General features: G+C 40.4%; 2 protein-coding genes across 3 annotated transcripts; both read left to right on the top strand.

Annotated features, from left to right (window-relative positions):
• Positions 1-1,601: 1,601 nt before the first annotated feature.
• On the top strand, positions 1,602-13,692 carry LOC117305903. The gene is made up of 5 exons (XM_033790792.1): positions 1,602-1,613; positions 2,244-2,349; positions 4,229-4,957; positions 5,339-5,416; positions 13,343-13,692. The coding sequence occupies exons 1-5, from the start codon at positions 1,602-1,604 to the stop codon at positions 13,588-13,590; spliced, it is 1,173 nt and encodes a 390-aa protein (XP_033646683.1). The 3' UTR covers positions 13,591-13,692.
• On the top strand, positions 5,724-13,242 carry LOC117305910. 2 transcript variants are annotated; one of them, XM_033790799.1, is made up of 10 exons: positions 5,724-6,658; positions 7,903-8,001; positions 8,141-8,194; positions 8,412-8,504; positions 8,617-8,874; positions 8,995-9,408; positions 9,528-9,605; positions 9,776-9,868; positions 10,063-10,125; positions 10,619-13,242. In XM_033790799.1, the coding sequence occupies exons 1-10, from the start codon at positions 6,604-6,606 to the stop codon at positions 12,313-12,315; spliced, it is 2,904 nt and encodes a 967-aa protein (XP_033646690.1). In that variant the 5' UTR covers positions 5,724-6,603; the 3' UTR covers positions 12,316-13,242. The 2 variants fall into 2 exon arrangements, with proteins under 2 accessions (XP_033646690.1, XP_033646689.1); XM_033790798.1 differs by lacking the exon at positions 5,724-6,658 and having other exon boundaries at positions 7,078-8,001.
• Positions 13,693-21,707: the final 8,015 nt, after the last annotated feature.

The raw sequence follows: 21,707 nt of genomic DNA, 5'->3' as shown, positions 1-21,707 counted from the left end.
CCCAAGTTGTCTCCTTTCAAGAAAAGAAAGAAATAAATATTACTAAACAACATCAAACAAATCAACATTTGACTAGCCCTTGTGCATACTGTCGCTTTTTGGTTTAATACATTGACAAGGTAACCTGTCAGTGAAACAGCACATGCAGAGCACTTACTTTTTTTGTACAATTGTGGAGTACTCTATTGTATTGAGCCCAATGATTATTACTGAGTCTCCGCACTCTCATGTGGAGTGTGAAGGCATGTATAAAGGGATTCCAAAGTTTTCTGATGCAATGTACTATGCTAAAATATCCATGATAACCCTCAGTGGGAAAGGATACAAGTCATTCGAATACCTTTAATATTTAATCAACAAACACTTCATACAAGTATGAATTCATAAAAATGTTGGTCTGTGAATACACAATACTTGTAAGTTATTAGGCCGAGGATATAGTGCATTAAAAATAAACCAAACCTTTATTTTTAATAAAACATGCAATTTGCCTGTTTGATAGCTTCAATTCAAAGAATTACACTCCTTTTTCAGTCATTTTTATTCACTGGCATGTGTACAGTATGAACTACCCTTGTGCATGCAATTGCAATGCATTGTTTTTAAAGGTGATTAATTCCACACAAAGTGCGTGGAGAGTGTAGAAGGTGAACAGTGATGTATGTATAACAGGACTACATAACGAAAAGTAAAGTTCCTTTCCATTGTAATGTACAAATGTTAACGGATGTTTTTTGTTAACAGTGGGTCAATCATTACCGTGGTGACCGGTTGTTTAAACATAATAAAATAGTTTTGATGTTTTATTTTGTAGATTTTAAAAATTTTATTTTGCCTTCTTCAACAAAATATTTTGTTGTTTTATGTTATATTTTCATATTATTGATTATTTGTGAAATCAACTTGAAAAGTGTAATATTAATAGTAATACCATTTAAAACATCAAATTATTTTTAAAAAATGGCACAAATGTGGAGGCTGCTTGAATATAAGTCAGAAAAAACTAATCCTTAAGCATTAGGATCATTCTGGAAAAAAAAGTGGCAGGAAAAAAACAAACTAACGCCAAAAAGAGGCAATCAACAAATAATGTACACACTACACATACATGTACATCATTGTATGCATGTTGGTTTATTAAGAATGTAAAAAGGTAACAAAAAAAGAAGAGATTTATAAATCAAGCATGTACTCTTAAGTTGTAAGTCTGCCATGTATAAAGTAATACATTGTAACAAAACGCACCCAGTTTACACCTGGGGTTTGCCCTCCATCCACCACACAGTTAATACAACTTGTGGAGCCACATATTATGATCCACACAATGTTTAATACATGCTGGCCATACCAGCTGCTTTGCTTTGCTGTACATGGCTTGCATTAGGTTTTATGCTTGTATGCTGGGCTAAGCAGAAGTGACTTAAGCAAAGACAGGCCTTTTATAAACTGGTTAAACACAAAACACTCTTCAGAATCAGATAAATTAGCAAAAATACCATGTGCATATAGGCCTTACTCGTGACTGTGTCGTTAATGAATAATGTGATGTGTGGGATGAACAAGGAACAGCTTGTCTACTTTGTGTCTCTTGTGAAAATGACATGGATCTGTTTGTAGGTTATAAAAAACAAATATTTAGTGGCTTTAATTTGTGAATTGGGAGGAATATTATCCCTCGGTAAAATAAAGGAATAAAGAAGACTCCTTTTTATTCCTAGCTGGACCTACATGTACCTACCATACCACTACATTCTTCATAACTATAGTTTTTATTATTTTATTGGGAAACTGGTCCTCACAAATTGTGTCTGACAAACGATACACTGTACTGAGGGACTGAGTTTATGCTACAAACCAAATGAGAAGTTTAGTAGTGCAGTCTAGTTCCAATGACGGGTCCTTTTTTATTCCTATCTGTACATTGTGTACTTAACATACCAACATTCTTCATTTACAATCGTTTTTATTATTTTATTGGGAAACTGGTCCTCACAAATTGTGTCTGACAAACGATACACTGTACTGAGGGACTGAGTTTATTCGACAAACCAAATGAGAAGTTTAGTAATGCAGTCTAGTTCCAATATCACTCAAATATTTGTCAGTTTTCAATTACCTGTAGAAAAGAGGACCACACTACCATTGACTCTAAATTTGTCTTTGATATTTTTGCAAAAAAGTAGGGTTTTAAATTTGACTACTGTTTTACTTTGAATGATTATTTTCTGTTTTTATTTTCACAGGATTTACAAGCAAGTGTTGAAAAATTGCAAGATGGCCTCTCCCAGGAAGTGGAAGAGTTGCCTACTGCAGTTGATGACAATATGTTGAGCAATGATGCAGGCAGAAGTGAGACTCAAGACAATTGTCTTGTGGGGAGTCATGCAGATTCCTTAATCAAAGTAAGTGGATACACATGTTCCTTTGTAATTTCATACAAATATCAGGAAGCAAACAGTGCTGGCTTTTACAAAATTTCCCTCTTGATGGAAAGACCTGCTTAAAAGTGAACAAGTATCTTGCAAATTGTACTGATGGGAAATGGAGCTCAACAAACCTAATGAGAAGTTTTGTAATGCAGTCCAATAAAGTTTTTTTTTTTTTCCTAGCTGGACATTGTGTACCTACCAAACCACAACATTCTTCATTTACTATATTTGTTATTATTTTATTGGGAAACTGGTCCTCACAAATTGTGTCTGACAAACGATTCCAGTACTGAGGAACTGCGTTTATGCTACAAACCAAATGAGAAGTTTAGTAGTGCAGTCTAGTTCCATTGAGTGGTCCTTTTTATTCCTAGTTGGACATTGTGTACTTAACATACCACAACATTCTTCATTAAAGGTACACACCGGCTTCGTTGGGCTATTTTGGGCTTCAAACTAGAATACAAGGTCTTCACATGGTCTTGAGAAGTAGAGATGAAATATCCTGAAAAAAAAGTACGGTCACATGGTTTTTCCGAACCGATTTTTTGGTTTGGATAATTACGTGATCTTTTGAGTAGTCTTACTTCAAGACGTGTAAAAGTTAATTACTGCATCAAATTCAACTGTGATTTCAAAGTTATTGTTCATGAGTATTTGACAAAAGAGAGCATGTATTCATATTATGGATACAAATTATACATTATTACGAAATATCGTGCTTATAAAAACTTAACCCAGAGAGTCCGGCCAATGAGAGTGTGCTCCATGTTCCCAGTGCGAGGGGATTGCATGACTCATACCCCGACACATATCCCACGTTCTGTGCCGTGGCTTGGCGCGGGGCTTGCTCCCACAACCTAGCTCAGAGTAGCGTTGTGTGGACTTGGCTCACACTAGTCACTAGTGTGAGCATAGAGCAAGGACGAGCGAAGTCCACACAAGGTTACTCGGAACTACCACACGACCCATCATGCTGCAAGCTTATGAATATGCAAGAGGGAGTGTGTTTTTTATCCTTTTTACTTGAGGTTTTATCAGCTTTGGATTGTTTGGCTTTATGTTTTTTTACGACAATCTTGGGATTTTGAAGGAACGTTTTCCATGGTTTCGGACCCTTCGAAGGAAATACAACCAATGTAAAGCTGTTTGCGAAGATCGTTGTGTGACCGTACTGTGTTTACAAACAGTTCGGGGATATGCAGACTGGATACTCATGTCTTGACATAGTAATAATAATATTGACAATCAAAGCACCAGTCTACTTGCGACATTGCAGCGTAAATTTCACACTCGAAACGGCTGGTAAAGCGTATGCATTGACTTTTGACCTTTTTTTTTTTTTTTCTTCCCGATTTAAGGGCCGCTTTGATGATTTTTTTTACAACAACAATTATAAAATTGATTGTCTTTCTTTCTTTATCACTATTGAGCGTAAACGATGAACTGGTGTGTCCCTTTAACTAGAGTTTTTATTATTTGATCAGGAAACTGGTCCTCACAAATTGTGTCTGACAAACGATACACTGTACTGAGGGACTGAGTTTATTCTACAAACCAAATGAGAAGTTTAGCAATGCAGTCTAGTTCCAATGAGGGGTCCTGTTTTTATTCCTAGCTGGACATTGTGTACCTAACATACCACAACATTCTTCATTTACTATAGTTTTTATTATTTGATCAGGAAACTGGTCCTCATAAATTGTGTCTGACAAACCCAGCCACCTTACATACTGACCGTTTACCACAATTCTGAGTATTATGGGATGCAAGTAAACAATTATGACGTAACTTATGAGCTACAATCTCATCGTTCCTTCATGAAACTGGCAACAGGGAAGTGCAGCTCCTACACTCTGCTAAGGGCCATGAAATTACACCAGCTTGGAAGAAATTGAATGAAGTCACACTGTGCCATCTCATTATCTTCAACCGCAGACGACAGGGGGAAGTATCCAAAATTAAACTGGAAGATTTTCACAAGCGCAGTAGTGCAGCCATTGTGAAAGGTGATTGCGTGATGACTGATCTTGAACGGCACCTCTGTAAAATGTTCCAAGTCATTAAAATATTTGGTAAGAGGGGCAGAACTGTTTCTGTGCTTCTTGGTACTGATGTGATGGCGTGGTTGAAGGCTCTGGTCGCAAATAGAAATGCAGCTGGAGTGGCACAAGACAATATATTCTTATTCGCACGAAGTTGTTACGGAGGCTCAGGTCATATACGAGGAAGCGACTGTCTACGAGCATATGCAAATGAGGCGGGCCTTGAGAATGCTGGTAGCATGCGGTCTACAAAGCTTCGTAAACATGTAGCGACTGTTTCACAAATTCTGGCCTTGAATGAACATCAGCTTGAAACACTTGCAGACTTCATGGGTCATGATTTGCGGGTCCATCGCGAGTACTACCAGTTGCCAGACACTGTCCAGAGGGTTACCAAACTGTCTAGACTTTTCCTCAGCTTGGAGAGAGGCAACTTGGTTTCGCAACATGGCAAATCTTTGGAGGAGTTGCATGTTACTGGAGGTAAACGAACCCGTTTTTAACTTGTCTTTCCAATTTAATTCAAACTGTGGTACCCCCCCCCCCCAAATAACATTCATTCACTGTACAACCTCCCCCCCCCCCTTCCACCCCCCCCCCCCCCCATTGGATTGGCCAACATGTTTAGGTGTGTACGCCAAAAAGCAAGCATACCTAAATGTAACAATTGCTCTTTGTTTTTGGGGCCTGATAACTCGGCCTGTGGCCGTCATCACCTAACCCACTCCCCCCCCCCCTTTGAACATCATTCACTGTACACCCCAAACCCCACACACCCAACCCAACGGATTGGCCCACATTGTTATTTGTGTGCCAGAAACCAATCAAAGCTAACTCTAGAAGTTTAATTTCTTGTTATTGCAGAAGGCTTCACCAGCGATGAGGACAGCAGTGATTCAGGTGACTCGTGTGACCCAGCTTTGGAGGACAGTGTTGATGCCAGTAAGTTTATAATATTTTTGACTGCCTATATCTGTTGTAGGTCTCTTGCATATGCTGGTCCTATTCCCTGTTTACCCCCCCCCCAGACCAAAATGCGATAAGATGCCAGACTCCGTTTGCTGTCAACAAATTCAAGGTGTCATGGACCATCAAAGTACAGTCATAACCTAGAGTCACTCTGTATGCACAGCCAAGTGATAAGTCTAGATTAGCCCATCTCGGCAACTCATTTTGTATGGTAGGATGAAACAAGATGGCTGCTTCTTGTCAGGCATTTCCGGCAGGTACCGGCACATTGCGGCCCTGTTTTGGCAAAAGGGTGTAACCCAATTTTTCAACTTTTTGAGAAAATACAATTTCTAGGGAAAGTGAGGGCGCTTTTCCCAATGAACGAAGTCTCAAGTCCGTACGATGTACCATTTTAAAGATAGTATGTGCTATCTTCACATATTTTTCATATTTTCATTCCGATTTCTTTGGCAAAACGGTGTATCTCATAGATAACACCCGCTTATAGATGAGTATGTTGAGGCAAAACAGCCTAACTTAGTGTTAAATATGTTTGCCCTGAAAGAATATTGCACTACAAGCTACTTGTTTTATGTCAGAGAGACGTATCTTATAGATACACTCTTCTGCTATGTGAAGAGTATGTTGCTATCACTGACTAATTCTGCGTCAGAAAGATGTATCTCTCGGATACACCGTTTTGCCATATTAAAGTTTGTTACTCCCAAATTATTATTTTCTATCAGAGGGCCGTATCTCTACATACACCGTTTTACCATCAAAAAGGTAGATTGATCAATAGTAAACAGCTTTATGTCAACAAGACTTATCTCTTGATACACACTTTTGCCTTGAAGACTGTTTATTAATTGCTAGCCGGCGGCGGGTGTATTCTGATGTTACGCCCTTTTGCCTTGTTTACAACCTGACAGAGAGGGCGCCATCATTTTAGTTTTGACTTATACCCTGACTGCACATGTAGTGAAAGTACATGCAGGCGGCATGCAGACTAAAGGCAACACACAGCTAGCTCGACCTCGTCCCCAGGGTGTGTCGAGCAGTACGAGGACTATTGTAAACATGGTTGGAAATAAAGTAAACCATGGGGACGAGGTTGCAGCTAGCTAGCTGTCATGCAATTTGTTGTTTGCTTGGACATGCAGTAGCTGTAATACAAAATGGCAAGTAGAGGACTTGTGATGTTAAAATTGGCCCGGCTTAAAAATCGTAAAGGTATGTAGAATATTACTGGTTGATATTTATAATTTCAGCAATAATGCTGTTTTATCACTGATGCTAAATCAAATGCATTGGCCGTCGCAGTCTAACACGACGGTTGCCGGTCATGTATTTTTGGTCACTTATCGTATATTCATCAAATCAATGTTCATACAAAATAAGTTTTACTTTCTTTTTAGGCCTAGTTCGTTATTATCATCACAAGCTTTAACAATTACAATACACGTTGAAGTTTAACACCCCAAAATATTCCCAAAAATGTTTCAGCTGTAAAAACTGGAAGTCGAATGCAAATTGAATAACATGGTCATGGTAATGGTTAAAAAATAGCTAGTGCAGTGGCTAGACCCAGTAACTGGGGCGTCCTTTTTTTTAAATGTTGGCATCATCGGTCGTATTAGCGCCCCAGGTTATTAATGTATGGTTCATACATGTTCCTACTCTCAGCATGATTGATGGGTGCCCTGCCTCAAACCGCGTAATCGTCACTGTCGAGGCAGGGCAGGTCTAAAATTTTAGATGGGTGCCCTGCCGCAACCGTTACGACTACGCGGTTGAGGCAGGGCACCCATCGGTCATGCTGAGAGTAGGATCATGTATGAACCATACAGTAATAACCTGGGGCGCTAATACGACCGATGATGCCAAAATTTAAAAAAAAGGAGTACAGCTGCGCCCCAGTTACTGGGTCTAGCTAGTGGCAAAAGACGTCAAAAACAAGTTGTCAAGATTAGAGTTAGACTGATCCCCACCTCTATCATGATTATAATATTACAAGTTTTAAAATTGAACTGATAAGTGATAAAATAAGTTATGTAAAGGCCTAGACCCAGTAACTGTGGCGATGTACTCGTTTTTCGTAGATGTTAACATTTCAAAAAAACAAGTACAGCGCCCCAGTTACTGGGTCGTAGGCCTATGTTATTGTAAATGTACTTGTAGTACATAGACCTCCCTAATGCTTTTACTAGAATGAGCGATTTTTTTTTCTTAAAACATCATCAGAACGGTAAAAGGCTAACAATAACTAATAATAAACAAACATTAACACGGATTAACAAAAATCACAATAAATTACATGTTGCTGTTTTTGACAACACTATCACCCCAAGTGCATGAAGACCATTTGCCTTTATTGAAAACAGTAATAAATGTTGATGCCTGCCTTTTAGATAATTGTCTACATGTAGTTGTAAACCATGGCTGGATCTATTTTCGATTTTTTGTTTCATTCCTAGCAACCCAGCCAAAATGTGAAGTGCCATCATCAGCTGCATGTGCATTGCTGCACACACCTCATCCAACTGCAGCAATTACTAACCCAGATGAGGAAGCAGGTAAGCAAACTCAGGAAATTCCAAGTAATCTTGTTTTCTGGTTTCATCAAAAAATCACCAGCTTTACATACATGTACGTTTTTGTCATATATAAAACACTTTAATTATTATTATTATTAATTGTTTTTGTCCTAAACAGCTGCCTTACCAGCCCCAGCAGCAATGACGGTTACTGTGCCTACAACTAGCAAAGGTTGGTAAACTAACATTTAGAAATGTAAATAAAGTATTTTTGAGTAGACATGCCTTAAGTGGATCAAAAATTCAGTATTGAGGCATGTAAAAAAATACTTCTTGTATCAGAGTTATTGAGGATGTGGAAGCAGTTTATGGAAGCTGTTGTCTTCCTTTTTCATACTACTCTACTTTAACTTAAATTTCTATTAATATGTTATTTACTTTATTCCTAGGAACCAAGCCAACATGTGAAGTGCCATCATCAGCTGCAAGTTCATTGCTGCACATGTCTCACCCAACTGAAACAATGAACCAAGGACAAGTAGGTAAGAAAACGTCAAATGTATTTAGAAATTCACTTTCTCAAGACCTCAACTCTCTTAACCTGTTTGCGCTCTCTTGTTGTTATTCTCTATGTGATTTTTCCCTCGATTGCAGCCTTACCAGCTCCAGCTACACTGAATGAGGCCATACCTGCAACTGGTAGTATTGAACTTTCCAAAACTCAAACTGAGTCATGTGCAAGAGCATTACCTCTCGTAGTTGCTTTGACTAGGTCTAAAAGAGTTGCCTCAACCATGTGGGTCACCCCAGTCTTTCAGCCTTCAATGGATGTGCCCAGTGATGTGCAGGAAGCAGCACTGCCTTCTGTGACCGATTCACCATCATCATTCGTTCCCACAGATGAGGAAACAGGTAAGAAAACTTTGGAAATCTCAATTAAAAACTATTTTCTGGTTATATCAAACTAGCCTTGGCTTTACATACAATATTGTCCTTACATTAGGTTTGTATATTTTTGTTTACCCTCGACAGTGGCCTCACCAACTCCAGCAGAAACAGTTGCCTCGACCACTTGGGTGCCCCCAGCCTTTAAACCTGCAACTGATGTGCTTAGTGATGTACAGGCAGCAGCATTACCCACCGTGACTGATTCAACCTCACCCAGGTGTGTCCCCCAAGCCTTTAAGCTTGCCATTGATGTGCCTAGTGTATTAGACATCAATGTGCCTGTTACAGATGCAGAAGTGACGGCCTTGCCCCTTTTGCCTGCTTCAACCAGCCTTGTATCTAAAAAGGCATCATGTCGTAAACAATTGTTTCCGTCTGCACCAGCTTTCTCCTTCACCAACGCAGGACTGCCATCTTCTAGCCACGCACCTGCAGCACAATATGAGGACCAGGACTTTGACATGCAAAGCTTATCAGATGAATCTGATACAATATTTGGTAAGTAACTGTGGTCTTTATTATTTTTTATAAAAGTAAAGGATGATCAAACTAAAAGTAACTAAACAATAAAAAAAATTGTTATTTGAAATATTGAGTTTTTTTTCTCATTGCAATAGATGATATCATGATATGCCCTTCAGCTGAAACTGCGATAAATGACATGCTGATGAGCTGCATAAGTGGCGACATTGAAAGTAAGTTCAAAAATGTAGTAGTAAGTTGTATGACAAGATTTTGTGTATGTATAGTATGATTATTTGTTTTCTTTTAAATTACACAATCATTCACCTATATTTGAATTTTCAGCATGTACATGTGAGCCAGCCTTTGTACTCAATAACATTTTCCAACTTTTTTTCCCAAGGACCGAATATCATGCCTGTTACAGGCAATATTGATCAGATACTAATACATGTACCTGTTGAAGAGGATGAAGTCATGGCCGAGGACCCGCAAGGTATAGTAAATGACAGTGAAAAAAATAATAATAATAATGATTATAGGAGGTCGTACACCATTGCGTTTTCGCAAGGTTCATTTCTTACAAAAACATTTTGACTAAATTGATTATAAAAAATGTAAACAAATTTAAATTATAAATACATTTTCCTTTAATATTTTATTATCAATCACCCGTATTTGATTTTACAGGCGATATTGATCAGATACCAATACCTATTGAAGAGGATGAAGTCATGGCCGAAGCCCCAAAAGGTAGAGTAATTAACAGTTAAAAGAGAACGAATGTCATGTGACATCCCCAAAAGTAAACTTTTTAGAAGTTCAACACTGAGGGCGCACTTGGGCTCCCTACATAAACAAAACAACGTGCAAGACTACTTGAAAGATCTGTATGAAGATGTACAACTGGGGAAAATTTATTTGGAGCTTCTCAAACACAAAAACAGCTCGGTGCAAGATTTGTTTTGCTTAGCAGAAAGAGGTTTATAGCTAAAATTCCATATCATCTGCACAATTTGTGACTGGATCCGTTCTTAATTTTTTTCAGTAATTATTTGTCAAGCATTTTTTCTGCTTAAGCAGCTCTATGAAATTGGACCTTGGTACATACCTACCCACTAAAAGTGAGTCATTTTCTCGTTAATGCATACCAATATGAATACTTGCCAACCAATAACATTCTCGAACTAACTATATGTATCTTGGGTACTTTTTAAACACTTTCGATGTATTATTTTCTTTGCAGCTAAAAAGCGCTCTCGAACAAGTTTTGAAAAGAAGGAAACTAATCGGGGGAAGCATCCAATGCTACCAGTTTGTCAGTGCTCAAAAAAATGTCCAGAGCTAATCCCGGAAATCCAACGGCAAGCAATATGGAACAACTTTTGGGATCTTCAATACAACCGTCAAAGAGACTGGCTCGTTCAAAATGTTGACCGAATCCAGAAGCGTTCTGTTACAAACACTGCCAAACACTCACGACGTTCTAACACACTTGTGTGGCGCTTGGGAGCAAATGTAGTGTGTAAGACTTTCTTTTTACACACTCTAGGTTACAGAAGTGACAAACTTGTACTTACTGCCTTGAACAATATTCGAAATGACGGGGATGTAATTGTTGGAACTACAGGAGACAAAAGGGGTCATCATGAACCGAAAAATAAACTTTCCCAAGAGTATCATGACAAAGTTGTTACTCACATTAACTCATACAGGCCTCAAGTTTCCCATTATAAGAGGCAACATGCTCCCAACCGAAGGTACCTTCCGTCTGAACTATCGATTACACTTATGTACAATCATTTCAAAGACTCCCTGACTGAGGGTGAAGTAGTGTGCTCTTACACTTACTACTTTGGAGTCTTTCAATCAATGAACATATCATTTGCACAACCTGAAAATGACTTGTGCAAGAAATGTATGGAACATAATCATACACATTCGGAATTGGAACATAGTTGTACTACATGTGACTGTGCTGCATGCTCTGGTTTTCAAAAGCACAAGAATGATGCTGAACAAGCAAGACAAGCCCTTCATCTTGATACGAAGAAAATGGAAGAACACAATAAAGTAATTGTGGCAACAGTAGACATGCAAAAAGCAATAACGATACCAAAAGTGCCAACTAAAGATCATTTCTTCTCCCGGAAGTTAGTTGTCTTCAATGAGACGTTTGCATGTCCCGGTAAAGACGGACAAGCGACATGTGTCCTATGGCATGAGGCGGAGGCAGGTAGGAAGGCGTTCAATGTCTGCAGCTCGTACGTTGCTTTCATCAAACAAAACAGGGACAAAGAGGAAATCATATTGTATGCGGACAACTGCTCCTCTCAAAACAAGAACTGGACTTTGCTCTCAGCAATGCCAAGGATCGTAAATGACCCTTCAGTGGGAGCCCAGAGTATCACAATAAAGTACTTTGAACCTGGTCACACCTTCATGGCTGCAGATGCTGTGCATGGAAACATAGCAACTAAGATGAACCGTCAAACTGCTATATACGATTTTACAGACATTGTCGACATAATCAACAATTCTCGTAAAAATATGAAATGTGCACTAATAGACCATAGTTCAATGTACCTGTTTGAAAATCGTGCAAAAAAGGTAAACTTGGTTTTGAAGGACCTTAAAGTAATCCAGTTTCGCCGAGGTTCTTTGAGCATGCACATCAAAGAATCCCACGAGGAAAATTGTGTCTTCAAAGAGATCAAGCTGTTGAAGAAAGCTGAAGTTCGGGAGATAGAGAACAAACTGTCTCGCAACGAAAATCCACTTACGTCCGTACCAAGAATGGAAGCACCAAGAGGTGTAGCGTTATCAAAAAAAGAAGAAATACTGAAGCTTACCACAACAATGCCTATTTACAAGAAGGAGTTCTTCGAGAATATGGTCGTAACTGAGGAGGCTGTAGATCTGGAAACATCGCGGGAGGAGTAAAATGCAGTGGGAGTAGAGTGGATAAATTTGTAAAATCAGAAATACAGTCAAGCATCTTTTCAGCTGGAAATGTGTTGGGCCATCCCTTTGTTGGTTTGCAATACATATGAAACAACATTTCATGTCTGTAAACAGTAACACTTCATTATTTGAAAAAATGGTTTGAATACAATTGTTCTATCATAACCTTAAAGAAGTATTGATGGGTACTGATGAAGTATTAGTTTGCTAATTGGTTTAAATTTTTTAAGTTGTGGATATTTTCCGTATCAATTCCCTGTTATCAATTCCCTGTTACTGTTATTATTTATTAAATATGGATGTTATGGAAGTAGGCAAATATTGCCGTGAATTTAAGTTTGTGTATATTGTGTGTTTTGTATATTGTGACTTCTAATGTTAAGTAAAATCATACAATAATTATGTACTGATTTTTGCCATTATTGCATACAAACATTTGAATTTACTTCTTTTTGCCAAATGTCTCAATGGAAAAGATACAAAGTATCTTCAGATGCACCCTTTTGCCAAAACAGGCACGTCAATAAGGAATAGCTATGACGAGATACACCTTTTTGCCAAAGAAAAACATTAGCAAAGAGTTGAGATATCTCAAAATACACCCTTTTGTTTAAACAATACACATATCTTGATTTGACTAACATGACATACACCCTTTTGCCTAGAAAACATTACAACCTTCAAGCCACATTTTGTAGTCAGAACGGAGTAACTATTAAAAAATGGTTATTACAGAAAAAACAACTTTACAAGAAGGACGAAATTTGTTCTCTTATTTAAATTATAAATCACACATTTAGTTAAAGAACAATTTGACCATTTATTATTGAATATCTATAAATGGTAGGTAATTGAACTTAAGCGCCGTTTATCTCAAAATATGATTTTTTGAGATACACCCTTTTGCCAAAACAGGGCCGATTGGTAAAATGAACTTATTTAGGGTATGTATACGCCCCATTTGATTATGTTAACTAATTTACCTCTTCTTTCTTGTGTGTTGTAGGAAGGCCACCAACCCAAACGGATCCAGCTCCAAAAGCTCGACAAGTCAAGCGTCGACAATTCAAGCGACGCCCCTGGACTGCCCAGGAAAAGAAAGACGTAACTGAGGGCTTGCAGAGATTCATTTTGCTGAAGAAGATTCCAGGAAAACGTGACATTGAATCGTCCTGTCCTGTGGCATTGCAGACCAGAACTTGGAAAAACATTAAGGACTTTTGTAGAAACACGATGACACTTAAACAAATTTAAGGTCTCCTGCACCACCAAAGTACAGTCATAACCTAGAGTGACTCTGTAGGCACAGCCAAATGATTAGTCTAGACCTTTGGCTTGCCCCCCCCCCCCCCCCCCCCCAAAGAACAAGAAAATCGTGTACCACCCCCAAAAACATTTCCCAGAAGGCCAGTATACACATTCACATTAGTGAACCGCAAGAACAAGGATTCATGTGTTATGTCCTCACATCGATAGGTACCATTCGACTTTTGGCAATGTCCTCCATTGGATAGTATTAAAAGTATGTCCTCAATCTGCAGTGTACACATGTGTTGGTGTTTTTGTAATCACCGCCAAACGAGGACACATTCGAAGATTAAGACCTTCCAACCGTGGACGTACCTGCAATGGGGGACGGTCCGCAATTTAAATATAGTCACGGGCGGTATTTTTATGGTTCCCAGAGGGCGCCCTGTAAATTACGCACCAATCAATCGCCTGTCCACGGTTGGACGCCAGAAGTCGTCTAGCTCTGTGCGTCCAGTGTGTGCCGTAGTCGATAGTGTGTACCACTTCGAACAGCACCCTCTTTTGTCCACGTGGTGCGCATGCGTACTACTCAGCTTGGCAGTCTAGCGTCCACGGTTTCCCGCGCGCGCACCGCACACACTATATACAATGCTATCTAAACAGTGTTGTATTCAGTTGAAACGAGGACGTATGATGATTCGTCAAAAGTTTTCTTTGTTAAAGAGTAAGTACAAGATTTTCTCTCTTTTTCTGTCAGTTTTATTACCATCAGTGTACGGCTTGGTTATTTGTGAATAAAGTACGGTTGATAATATGAGCGCCAGAGTGGTTTAAAACTAGTTAAAAAAAAAAACATCGTTACAATTCAGCTGTCTTTTTCAAGGTATTGGTAACTTGACATAGGGACTCGTCGTAAGTTAGTAACTAATTAGTATGCACTGGCAAGGCTCAGGGTTTGTCAGACAACATGTCTTCAGAGGGTGGACTTGTTATTTGTGCTGATCCTGCTGAGGCACGCTTCTTATTTGGTGTTTTTGATTTAGTTGGATTGCTGTATCGGCACTTTTACAGGGATCATTGTCATTTTATTTTCATTGATCTCAGCAAAGATTTTAATTATGTCAAGTTCATAGTCACACAGCGTGGCATGATATGCAGCACCCACAGTGAAGTCAACACACAACAGTTTGAAGCATTTTGTAATCAGGTTAATAACATGTAGCTTGTACGTAGTGAGTGTGTTTGTTTCAATTAGACTAAAAAAATACTATTATCCATAGGCCCTAGGCCTAATTCTTGATTGAAACTTTTGATTTTGTTAATGTTTTTTCATATTATTTATTAAATTTGATGTACATCAACATTATGCATGAGTAGCCCTAGCCCTCCCCTGGTAATGGTAGGATGGCAGCCAGTTCTTTTTTACAACAATGCGAACACAAATTTGACTAAAATGTTCTTTATTTTTTACCTGATATTTGAGAAGTTGAAATTCCGTCCATCCCTTAATACTACACTTTCAATGAGTTCACAGGTAACAAATATATCCATGGGAGAAATTATTTCCAAAAATAAGTCAAAGTACTGTACTGGCGATGTGATCATCATGTACCAATTGATAGTGTGAGCTCATGTGCGCATGGCTTTGAGTATAGTGCCGTAATTGGCATTACGTCGGGTGCAATTGTAGAGGAGTGAAATTTAACTTTGTTTTTATTGATCCTTATTGCAATGGGATTTTTGCCAAAGTGGTTCCCCTAAAGTTACTGATTTTATAGGAGTGGCACCCCTGCATAGTTCCTTGACTTAGTTTACTCTTTACTTAATTAATGATGCGAGGCGCACCAGTCTATTGCTTTGTGTTCCACTGGCCACATGTGCTAGTGTGGGTCAGTGAGCAGCGATACAGCGTTGAGGACAGATCCAATTTCAAGTTTCCTCTTGTGTCCTCCAAAATTCTTAAAAGTTTGGACATCAAGTTGCTGTATTTCCCTGTTTGCTCAATAATTCTGGTGAGTTTTCATTTCTTTACTTATTTTATGCAATGTCTATTCTATGTACATATTTATCTTTTGTGCATTATTTTTGTTTTTGTTGAGATAAACCTTTTAGAGTATGGAAACTATTTTTTTGCCTTTGGTAGGTTTCCAAATAAAGTTTATTTCAACTAAGTGAAGCCTTGTTCAAATTGCATAAAGGTTACTGTTGAAGGTTATGAAACTTTTTGAAACTAATTATTATTCCTAAAGTCACTTTGCTAAAGACCAGTGTTTTTATGTCATTTTCCTTGTTTAGTTTGGAGGCACTTACATCAGTACCTTGACCAAACTTTTGCATCAAGTGTTAACACTTGTGACTGGATTTTATTTACTGTGTCAATGGTTTTGGGATAAGTTGATAATGAAGAGGAATTTCTGTATGATATTAGTCTGGATTTACTTGACTGACTTTTCTTAGGACTGTTTTATACTAACTTTAAACAGAGGTTTGATGCTGTGTTTTTTATGTAGAAACCTGATTTTTCTTTTGGACCATGTTGCCTGTGCATTTCTCATTCTTCTCAAGATGTTTATTTTGGGGATTTGCATACCTAATGAGTTCCATAGGGTTGTGTAGCTTCTTCAAGTTTATGGCTGGTTTTATTACTTAATCCCCTGCCACAGTAAACAGTTCCTTTGTTATTTAGATTTTTGAGGTGTCTTGGAGAGATGATTTTCTCTTAAGTTTTCTCAGTATAGTTTTGTACAGGAAGAGTGTACGGTGCATAGTATAATTGGAAATGCATATTTTGTTAATGTTTATTTGTAACCTGATCTTTAATCATTTCTTTTACATTTTGTTCTTTGTATTTACAGGCTATTCATTATTTGTTCTGATTGTGCTTAGAGAGTAATTCGCTATTAGTGCTGTGTTGGTTTTTTTACTTTTTTTTTATATTTTGTATTTTTAAGTTTAATCTGGAGTTAACATTTGCTCTGGCTTAAAGTAAATTCTTCTGGATTGTTCGAACATCAGTGGTCAAAGTTTAATTAAAAGTTCATAGTGTTGTTTCAGTGCAAAATTTAGTGTACTTGCCCCAGTTATTTAAGGAAAATCTGCGACTCGTCATTTAGATCTTCGGTCGTCACTGCAATCCCTCTAGCTTTATTAGTTTTATTCATTTATTTTCTAAGTGTACCCATTTTCCGGGTTACATTTTTTTTGGTGGAGAATCCGGGTACTTGATATATTTCTTTTGGAAATTTAGCCGATTTTTGTTATTCACCTGGGGCAAAATCATTTTTTTATTAGAGACAATACATTTTTTAAAATAAACCCAACACAGTGCTTTTAGTCGGAGAGCTTTCAACGTGCATGATGGCAGATACACCAAGCCACTCAAGTCCACCAGTCCTGACTTACCATGGGAGCCCGTCCAATCCTTTTGCGCCACATCAACTCCACCCAAGGATTCCCCTTCTGACAGACTTCGACCCCCTGACACCGATGGAACCCCTAGCAGCCCATCCGACGACAACACAACAGCCATATGTGCCACTCACATACACATCACATCAACTGAAGAATGTGCCAACCTTTTCCGGGTCTTCATCGGAACGCAGTAATCTGAGAGTTGAAGACTGGGTGAGAGACATTAGATATCTGTTAGAATTAAAGGGACCCCAGCCAGACCACGTCCAGTTCCATGAGGTGGTGAGGCACACGCGAGGGAGAGCCCGAGACTTGGTGCTTAACTTGGAGTGTCGTGGTCAGAAAACAGTCGAAGCGGCCCTTACAAAGTTGTTAGAAGAGTTCGGAGAGGGGAGTACGGCTACAACACCGATAGCGACATTCTTCTCTCGTATACAGAAGTCAGACGAGACAACCACCGATTACGCCATTGCTCTGGAGGCCTTGCTGAGGCATGTGGAGGATGTGAATCGACGTCAGGGAAGACAATGGGGACAGTTAGGCGAGGACCGGGACTTACTCCTCACGACCCAGTTCATGAAGGGGTTGCAGGATGATAGTGTGAGGCAGAGACTGGCCCCGATGCAACCAAGGACAATGTCCTTCAGATCTCTCCGACAAGAGCTCCGGATCATCACAGAAGAAGCCAGACATGCCAGAGAAGTTAGACGCCAGAAGTACCAAATAAATCAGCACACTACCAACTCTCCATCAAATTGTCCTACCAAAGCCACGACGGAACCAGCCCACATGAATCCCCAGGTTGCCACCGATGTCAATAAGCAACTAGAAGAGTTGACTGGCATGATGAGGAAACACCTATCCATGCTTGATCAAGTTTCCCAGGGACAGACTTCGCTCAGCCAACGTGTCGACCACATAGAGGACGCCCTCAGACGAGTACCCCCTGTTCAGAGGCCCCCTACGCATCCACATGGGAGCTACCCACCCCGTCGTTTTCCTGCGTCACCAAGCCAGCAAAGATGCTACAACTGCGGAGAAGTCGGCCATTTTGCGAGGGAGTGCAATAGACCAGGCAGAAGTATGGAGCAAGGCAGACCCAGACAGAGTCCTTTAAACTAGATGGACCTGCGGATGCTGGGCAGTCGGCAGGTGGTTTAGAAAGAGAGCGCCCTAATGAGAAAGAGAAACGACAAGGCAGGATGTTGGTGCAGACCAACCAGGAACACCAATCCAATACTGCTGGGCTTGTAGGCCCAGTTAACATTACAAAAGTTACTATTTCAGGAAGGAAGTGTAAGGCTTTGCTAGACACCGGTTCGCAAGTGACGACCATAACCGATGAGTTTGTGTCAGCCCACCCTACTCTGAAGCTTCAAAATCTGAAGAAGTCACCCATCATTATCAGTGGCGCAGGAGGCCAGAGTGTTCCACATCAGGGGTACATACTCCTCACCATGGATGCACTTGGAGAAGTTACCAAGAATGTCCCCGCCTTAGTTGTACCAGTCACAGAGTTCCGGCGATCTATTCCACTTTTGATAGGCACCAATGTAATCCTCACCTTGCGAGATTCCATCCACAAGAAGTATGGCCGGGGATTGATGTCCAAGATGAAGAAAGAGTCCTTTGCTTGGCATTCAGCTTTCCAGTGTGTCAACAGTGATGGCACAGACATTGCTCGTACGAATGGAGAGATTGGTCATCTTCGCTACACAGGGCGACGTCCGCTTGAAGTACAGCCTGGGGCAGAAATAATCATAACGGCCAAAGCTCCGAAATCCACTAAAGGCAGAAGCATCACAGCACTGGTAGAGGGCAAGAGAAACAATAGTCTGGCTGTTGGGCAAATGCTGGTAGAAGTCCGAGACTGTAAAGTACCCATTCGGCTGTGCAACTTATCTCATCAGAAGGTGACGGTCAGAAAGAATACAGTTGTGGCATTGCTGTCCCATATCCAAGTATAATTCCACACCAGTTCCGAGACTGCAGAACCACGAACAGCTTCGGATGAATACCCCTTGCCCGACATTGATTCTGCTGATTTGACCCCCTCTGCAAAGGCAGCCATTCAGGATCTTCTCAAAACCAATTCTGATGTCTTTTCCAAAGATTCCCTTGACATTGGCATGACCCAAACCGCTGAGCACGAGATTCCTTTGAGTGATGCTACCCCATTTCGTTTGCCGTACCGACGTATCCCACCCGCTGAGTTTCAAGAGGTCCAGAAGCACATTAAGGATCTTGAGAAGGAAAATGTCATCAAACCAAGTCAGAGCTCATTCGCTTCTCCAGTGGTGATCGTCCGAAAGAAGGATGGGAGCATTCGACTGTGTGTCGATTACCGAAAGCTGAACTCCAGAACAATTCGAGATGCATATCCTCTACCTCGGATCGAAGAAGCGCTGGATGCTTTGGGAAAAGCTAAGTATTTTTCTTGCTTGGATTTGACCTCTGGCTATCACCAAGTTGGTGTTGCTGAAAAGGACCAGCCAAAAACAGCTTTCACTACCCCGATGGGCCTGTACGAGTTTACCAGAATGCCATTTGGACTTGTCAACGCACCCGCCACATTTCAACGCTTGATGTCGAATGTATTCAGCGGCATGAATTTTGAAAGTGTCCTGCTCTACCTCGATGATGTCATCATCTACAGCTCGACGATTGAAGAACATATGACTCGACTAAGCCAAGTGTTTGACCGATTAAGACAGCATAACCTCAAGCTTAAACCCTCCAAGTGTCACTTCCTGAAGAGCAGTGTACAATATCTGGGTCATATTGTTTCGGCAGATGGTATTTCCACAAACCCTGAGAAAATAGCAGCTGTACAAAATTGGCCGATTCCCAAATCAAAGAAGGATGTCAGGAGTTTCCTTGGGATAACTGGCTATTATCGGAAGTTTATCCAAGGCTATGCAAAGGTAGCGCGTCCTCTCTTCGGCCTCATTGGGGGGAAACGTGGAACTCGAGACCCACTGTTTGTCTGGACGGACGAGTGTGGTGTTGCATTTCAGACGTTAATATCCAAGTTAACATCAGCTCCCATCTTAGCATATGCTGATTATGATCTTCCTTTCGTCATACAGACTGATGCATCTCTTGAAGGCCTTGGTGCAGTGCTTACCCAACAACAGGATGGCCGTGAACGTGTAGTGGCATATGCGAGCCGCACTCTCTCTTCAGCCGAGAAGAAATATCCAGCACACAAGCTAGAGTTTCGAGCATTACATTGGGCCCTGACTACTAAATTTCGAGATTATCTGTACGGACATAAGGTAACAGCGGTAACCGACAATAATCCTATGACCTATGTATTGAAGAGTGCTAAACTGGACGCTCATAGTCAACGGTGGGTAAATGACCTATCTCTTTTCGAATTAGACATACTGTATCGTCCAGGAAAGAATAACGCAAATGCTGATGCACTTTCAAGAATTACTAGAACAGAAGTAACCCGCATACTGGACGCAACCGAGAATGGCTCCGTGGAAAAGCAGACAACAGAAGATGTTGAGGTCCACGTGCAAGCTACTCTTTCGACCCATGATGTATCGACAGAGACGGACCGCCAAAGACAATCTGTAACTGATAGACCAACATCCCCGCAATCTAGAGAGACTTCTGAACATGAAAATGCTTCATCAGAGAAGTACATGTATGGAACCAGTACTATTCAAGATGACGGGAAACTTCGGAAAGCTCAACAGGAAGATGAAGGTATCAGTCGCGTACTACATCTCAAAACAACCAGACGTAGCAAGTTGAGTCAAAGACAAACCAACCGTGAAGAAAAAGATGTTCAGAGACTGCTTCGTTCATGGGACCATCTTCAGGAAAAGGGGGGACTGCTGGTCTATGGAAACCGAGAAGGTAATGACGTACATTACATCCCAGTTCTACCTCGGTCACTACATAAGACAATCCTGAAGAAACTCCATGACGAGATGGGACACCTTGGATTCCAGAAGACTCTACGATCAGTGAGGAAACGTTTCTACTGGCCTGGTGCATACTGTGACGTGAAGACTTACATACAAACCTGTGAACGTTGCACTTTGCGTAAACGTCCAGAAGGAAGACGGAGCGCTGGGTTGCAGAGTATTCGTACAAGTCGTCCAGGAGAACTAGTCTGCATCGATTTCCTGAGTCTTGAGAAGTCGGCTGGCGGGTATGAACACTTACTGGTTGTAACGGACCACTTCACTCGTTATGCCAAAGCATACCCAACAAGAGACCAGAAAGCGACGACGGTGGCACGAGTATTGTGGGAGAGATACATTTCGAACTACGGTATTCCAGAGCGACTGCATTCCGACCAAGGGAAATGTTTTGAGTCTGAAGTAATCCGTCAACTCTGTGCAGTTATGGGAGTGTCCAAGAGCAAGACAACGCCCTACCATCCCCAAGGCAACAGAATGACAGAAAGGTTTAACCGAACTCTTTTATCGATGCTCGGCACCCTTGATCCAGGGAAGAAGGTGAATTGGGCATCGCACGTTGAAATTTTGACACATGCCTACAATTGCAGCCAACATGTTTCGACAGGCTACTCGCCCTTCTTCCTGATGTTTATGAGGGAACCTAAGCTGCCAGTGGACGTGATTTTCCCTTGCCAAGGAGAGGACACACAACATATTCATCGTGATTACAACTCTTTCGTCAAAATGCTGAAGGAAGAAATGACAACAGCGTTCAATTTGGCAGAG

The sequence above is a fragment of the Asterias rubens genome, unplaced genomic scaffold, assembly GCF_902459465.1.
Source record: "Asterias rubens unplaced genomic scaffold, eAstRub1.3, whole genome shotgun sequence".
Taxonomy (NCBI): domain Eukaryota; kingdom Metazoa; phylum Echinodermata; class Asteroidea; order Forcipulatida; family Asteriidae; genus Asterias; species Asterias rubens.
Note: the sequence above shows the minus strand (reverse complement) of the source record. Positions and strands in the feature narration are given on the sequence as shown.

Bases quoted from the DNA above. Each gene is read 5' to 3' on its own strand.
- LOC117305903 (XM_033790792.1), top strand. The intron at 2,350-4,228 runs GTGAGACTCAAG...GTAACTTATGAG, and splicing joins GAGCAATGATGCAGGCAGAA to CTACAATCTCATCGTTCCTT. The intron at 4,958-5,338 runs GTAAACGAACCC...TTGTTATTGCAG, and splicing joins GGAGTTGCATGTTACTGGAG to AAGGCTTCACCAGCGATGAG.
- LOC117305910 (XM_033790798.1), top strand. From the start codon at position 7,743: ATGTTGCTGTTTTTGACAACACTATCACCCCAAGTGCATGAAGACCAT. The intron at 8,002-8,140 runs GTAAGCAAACTC...TGTCCTAAACAG, and splicing joins TAACCCAGATGAGGAAGCAG to CTGCCTTACCAGCCCCAGCA. The intron at 9,409-9,527 runs GTAAGTAACTGT...TCATTGCAATAG, and splicing joins TGAATCTGATACAATATTTG to ATGATATCATGATATGCCCT.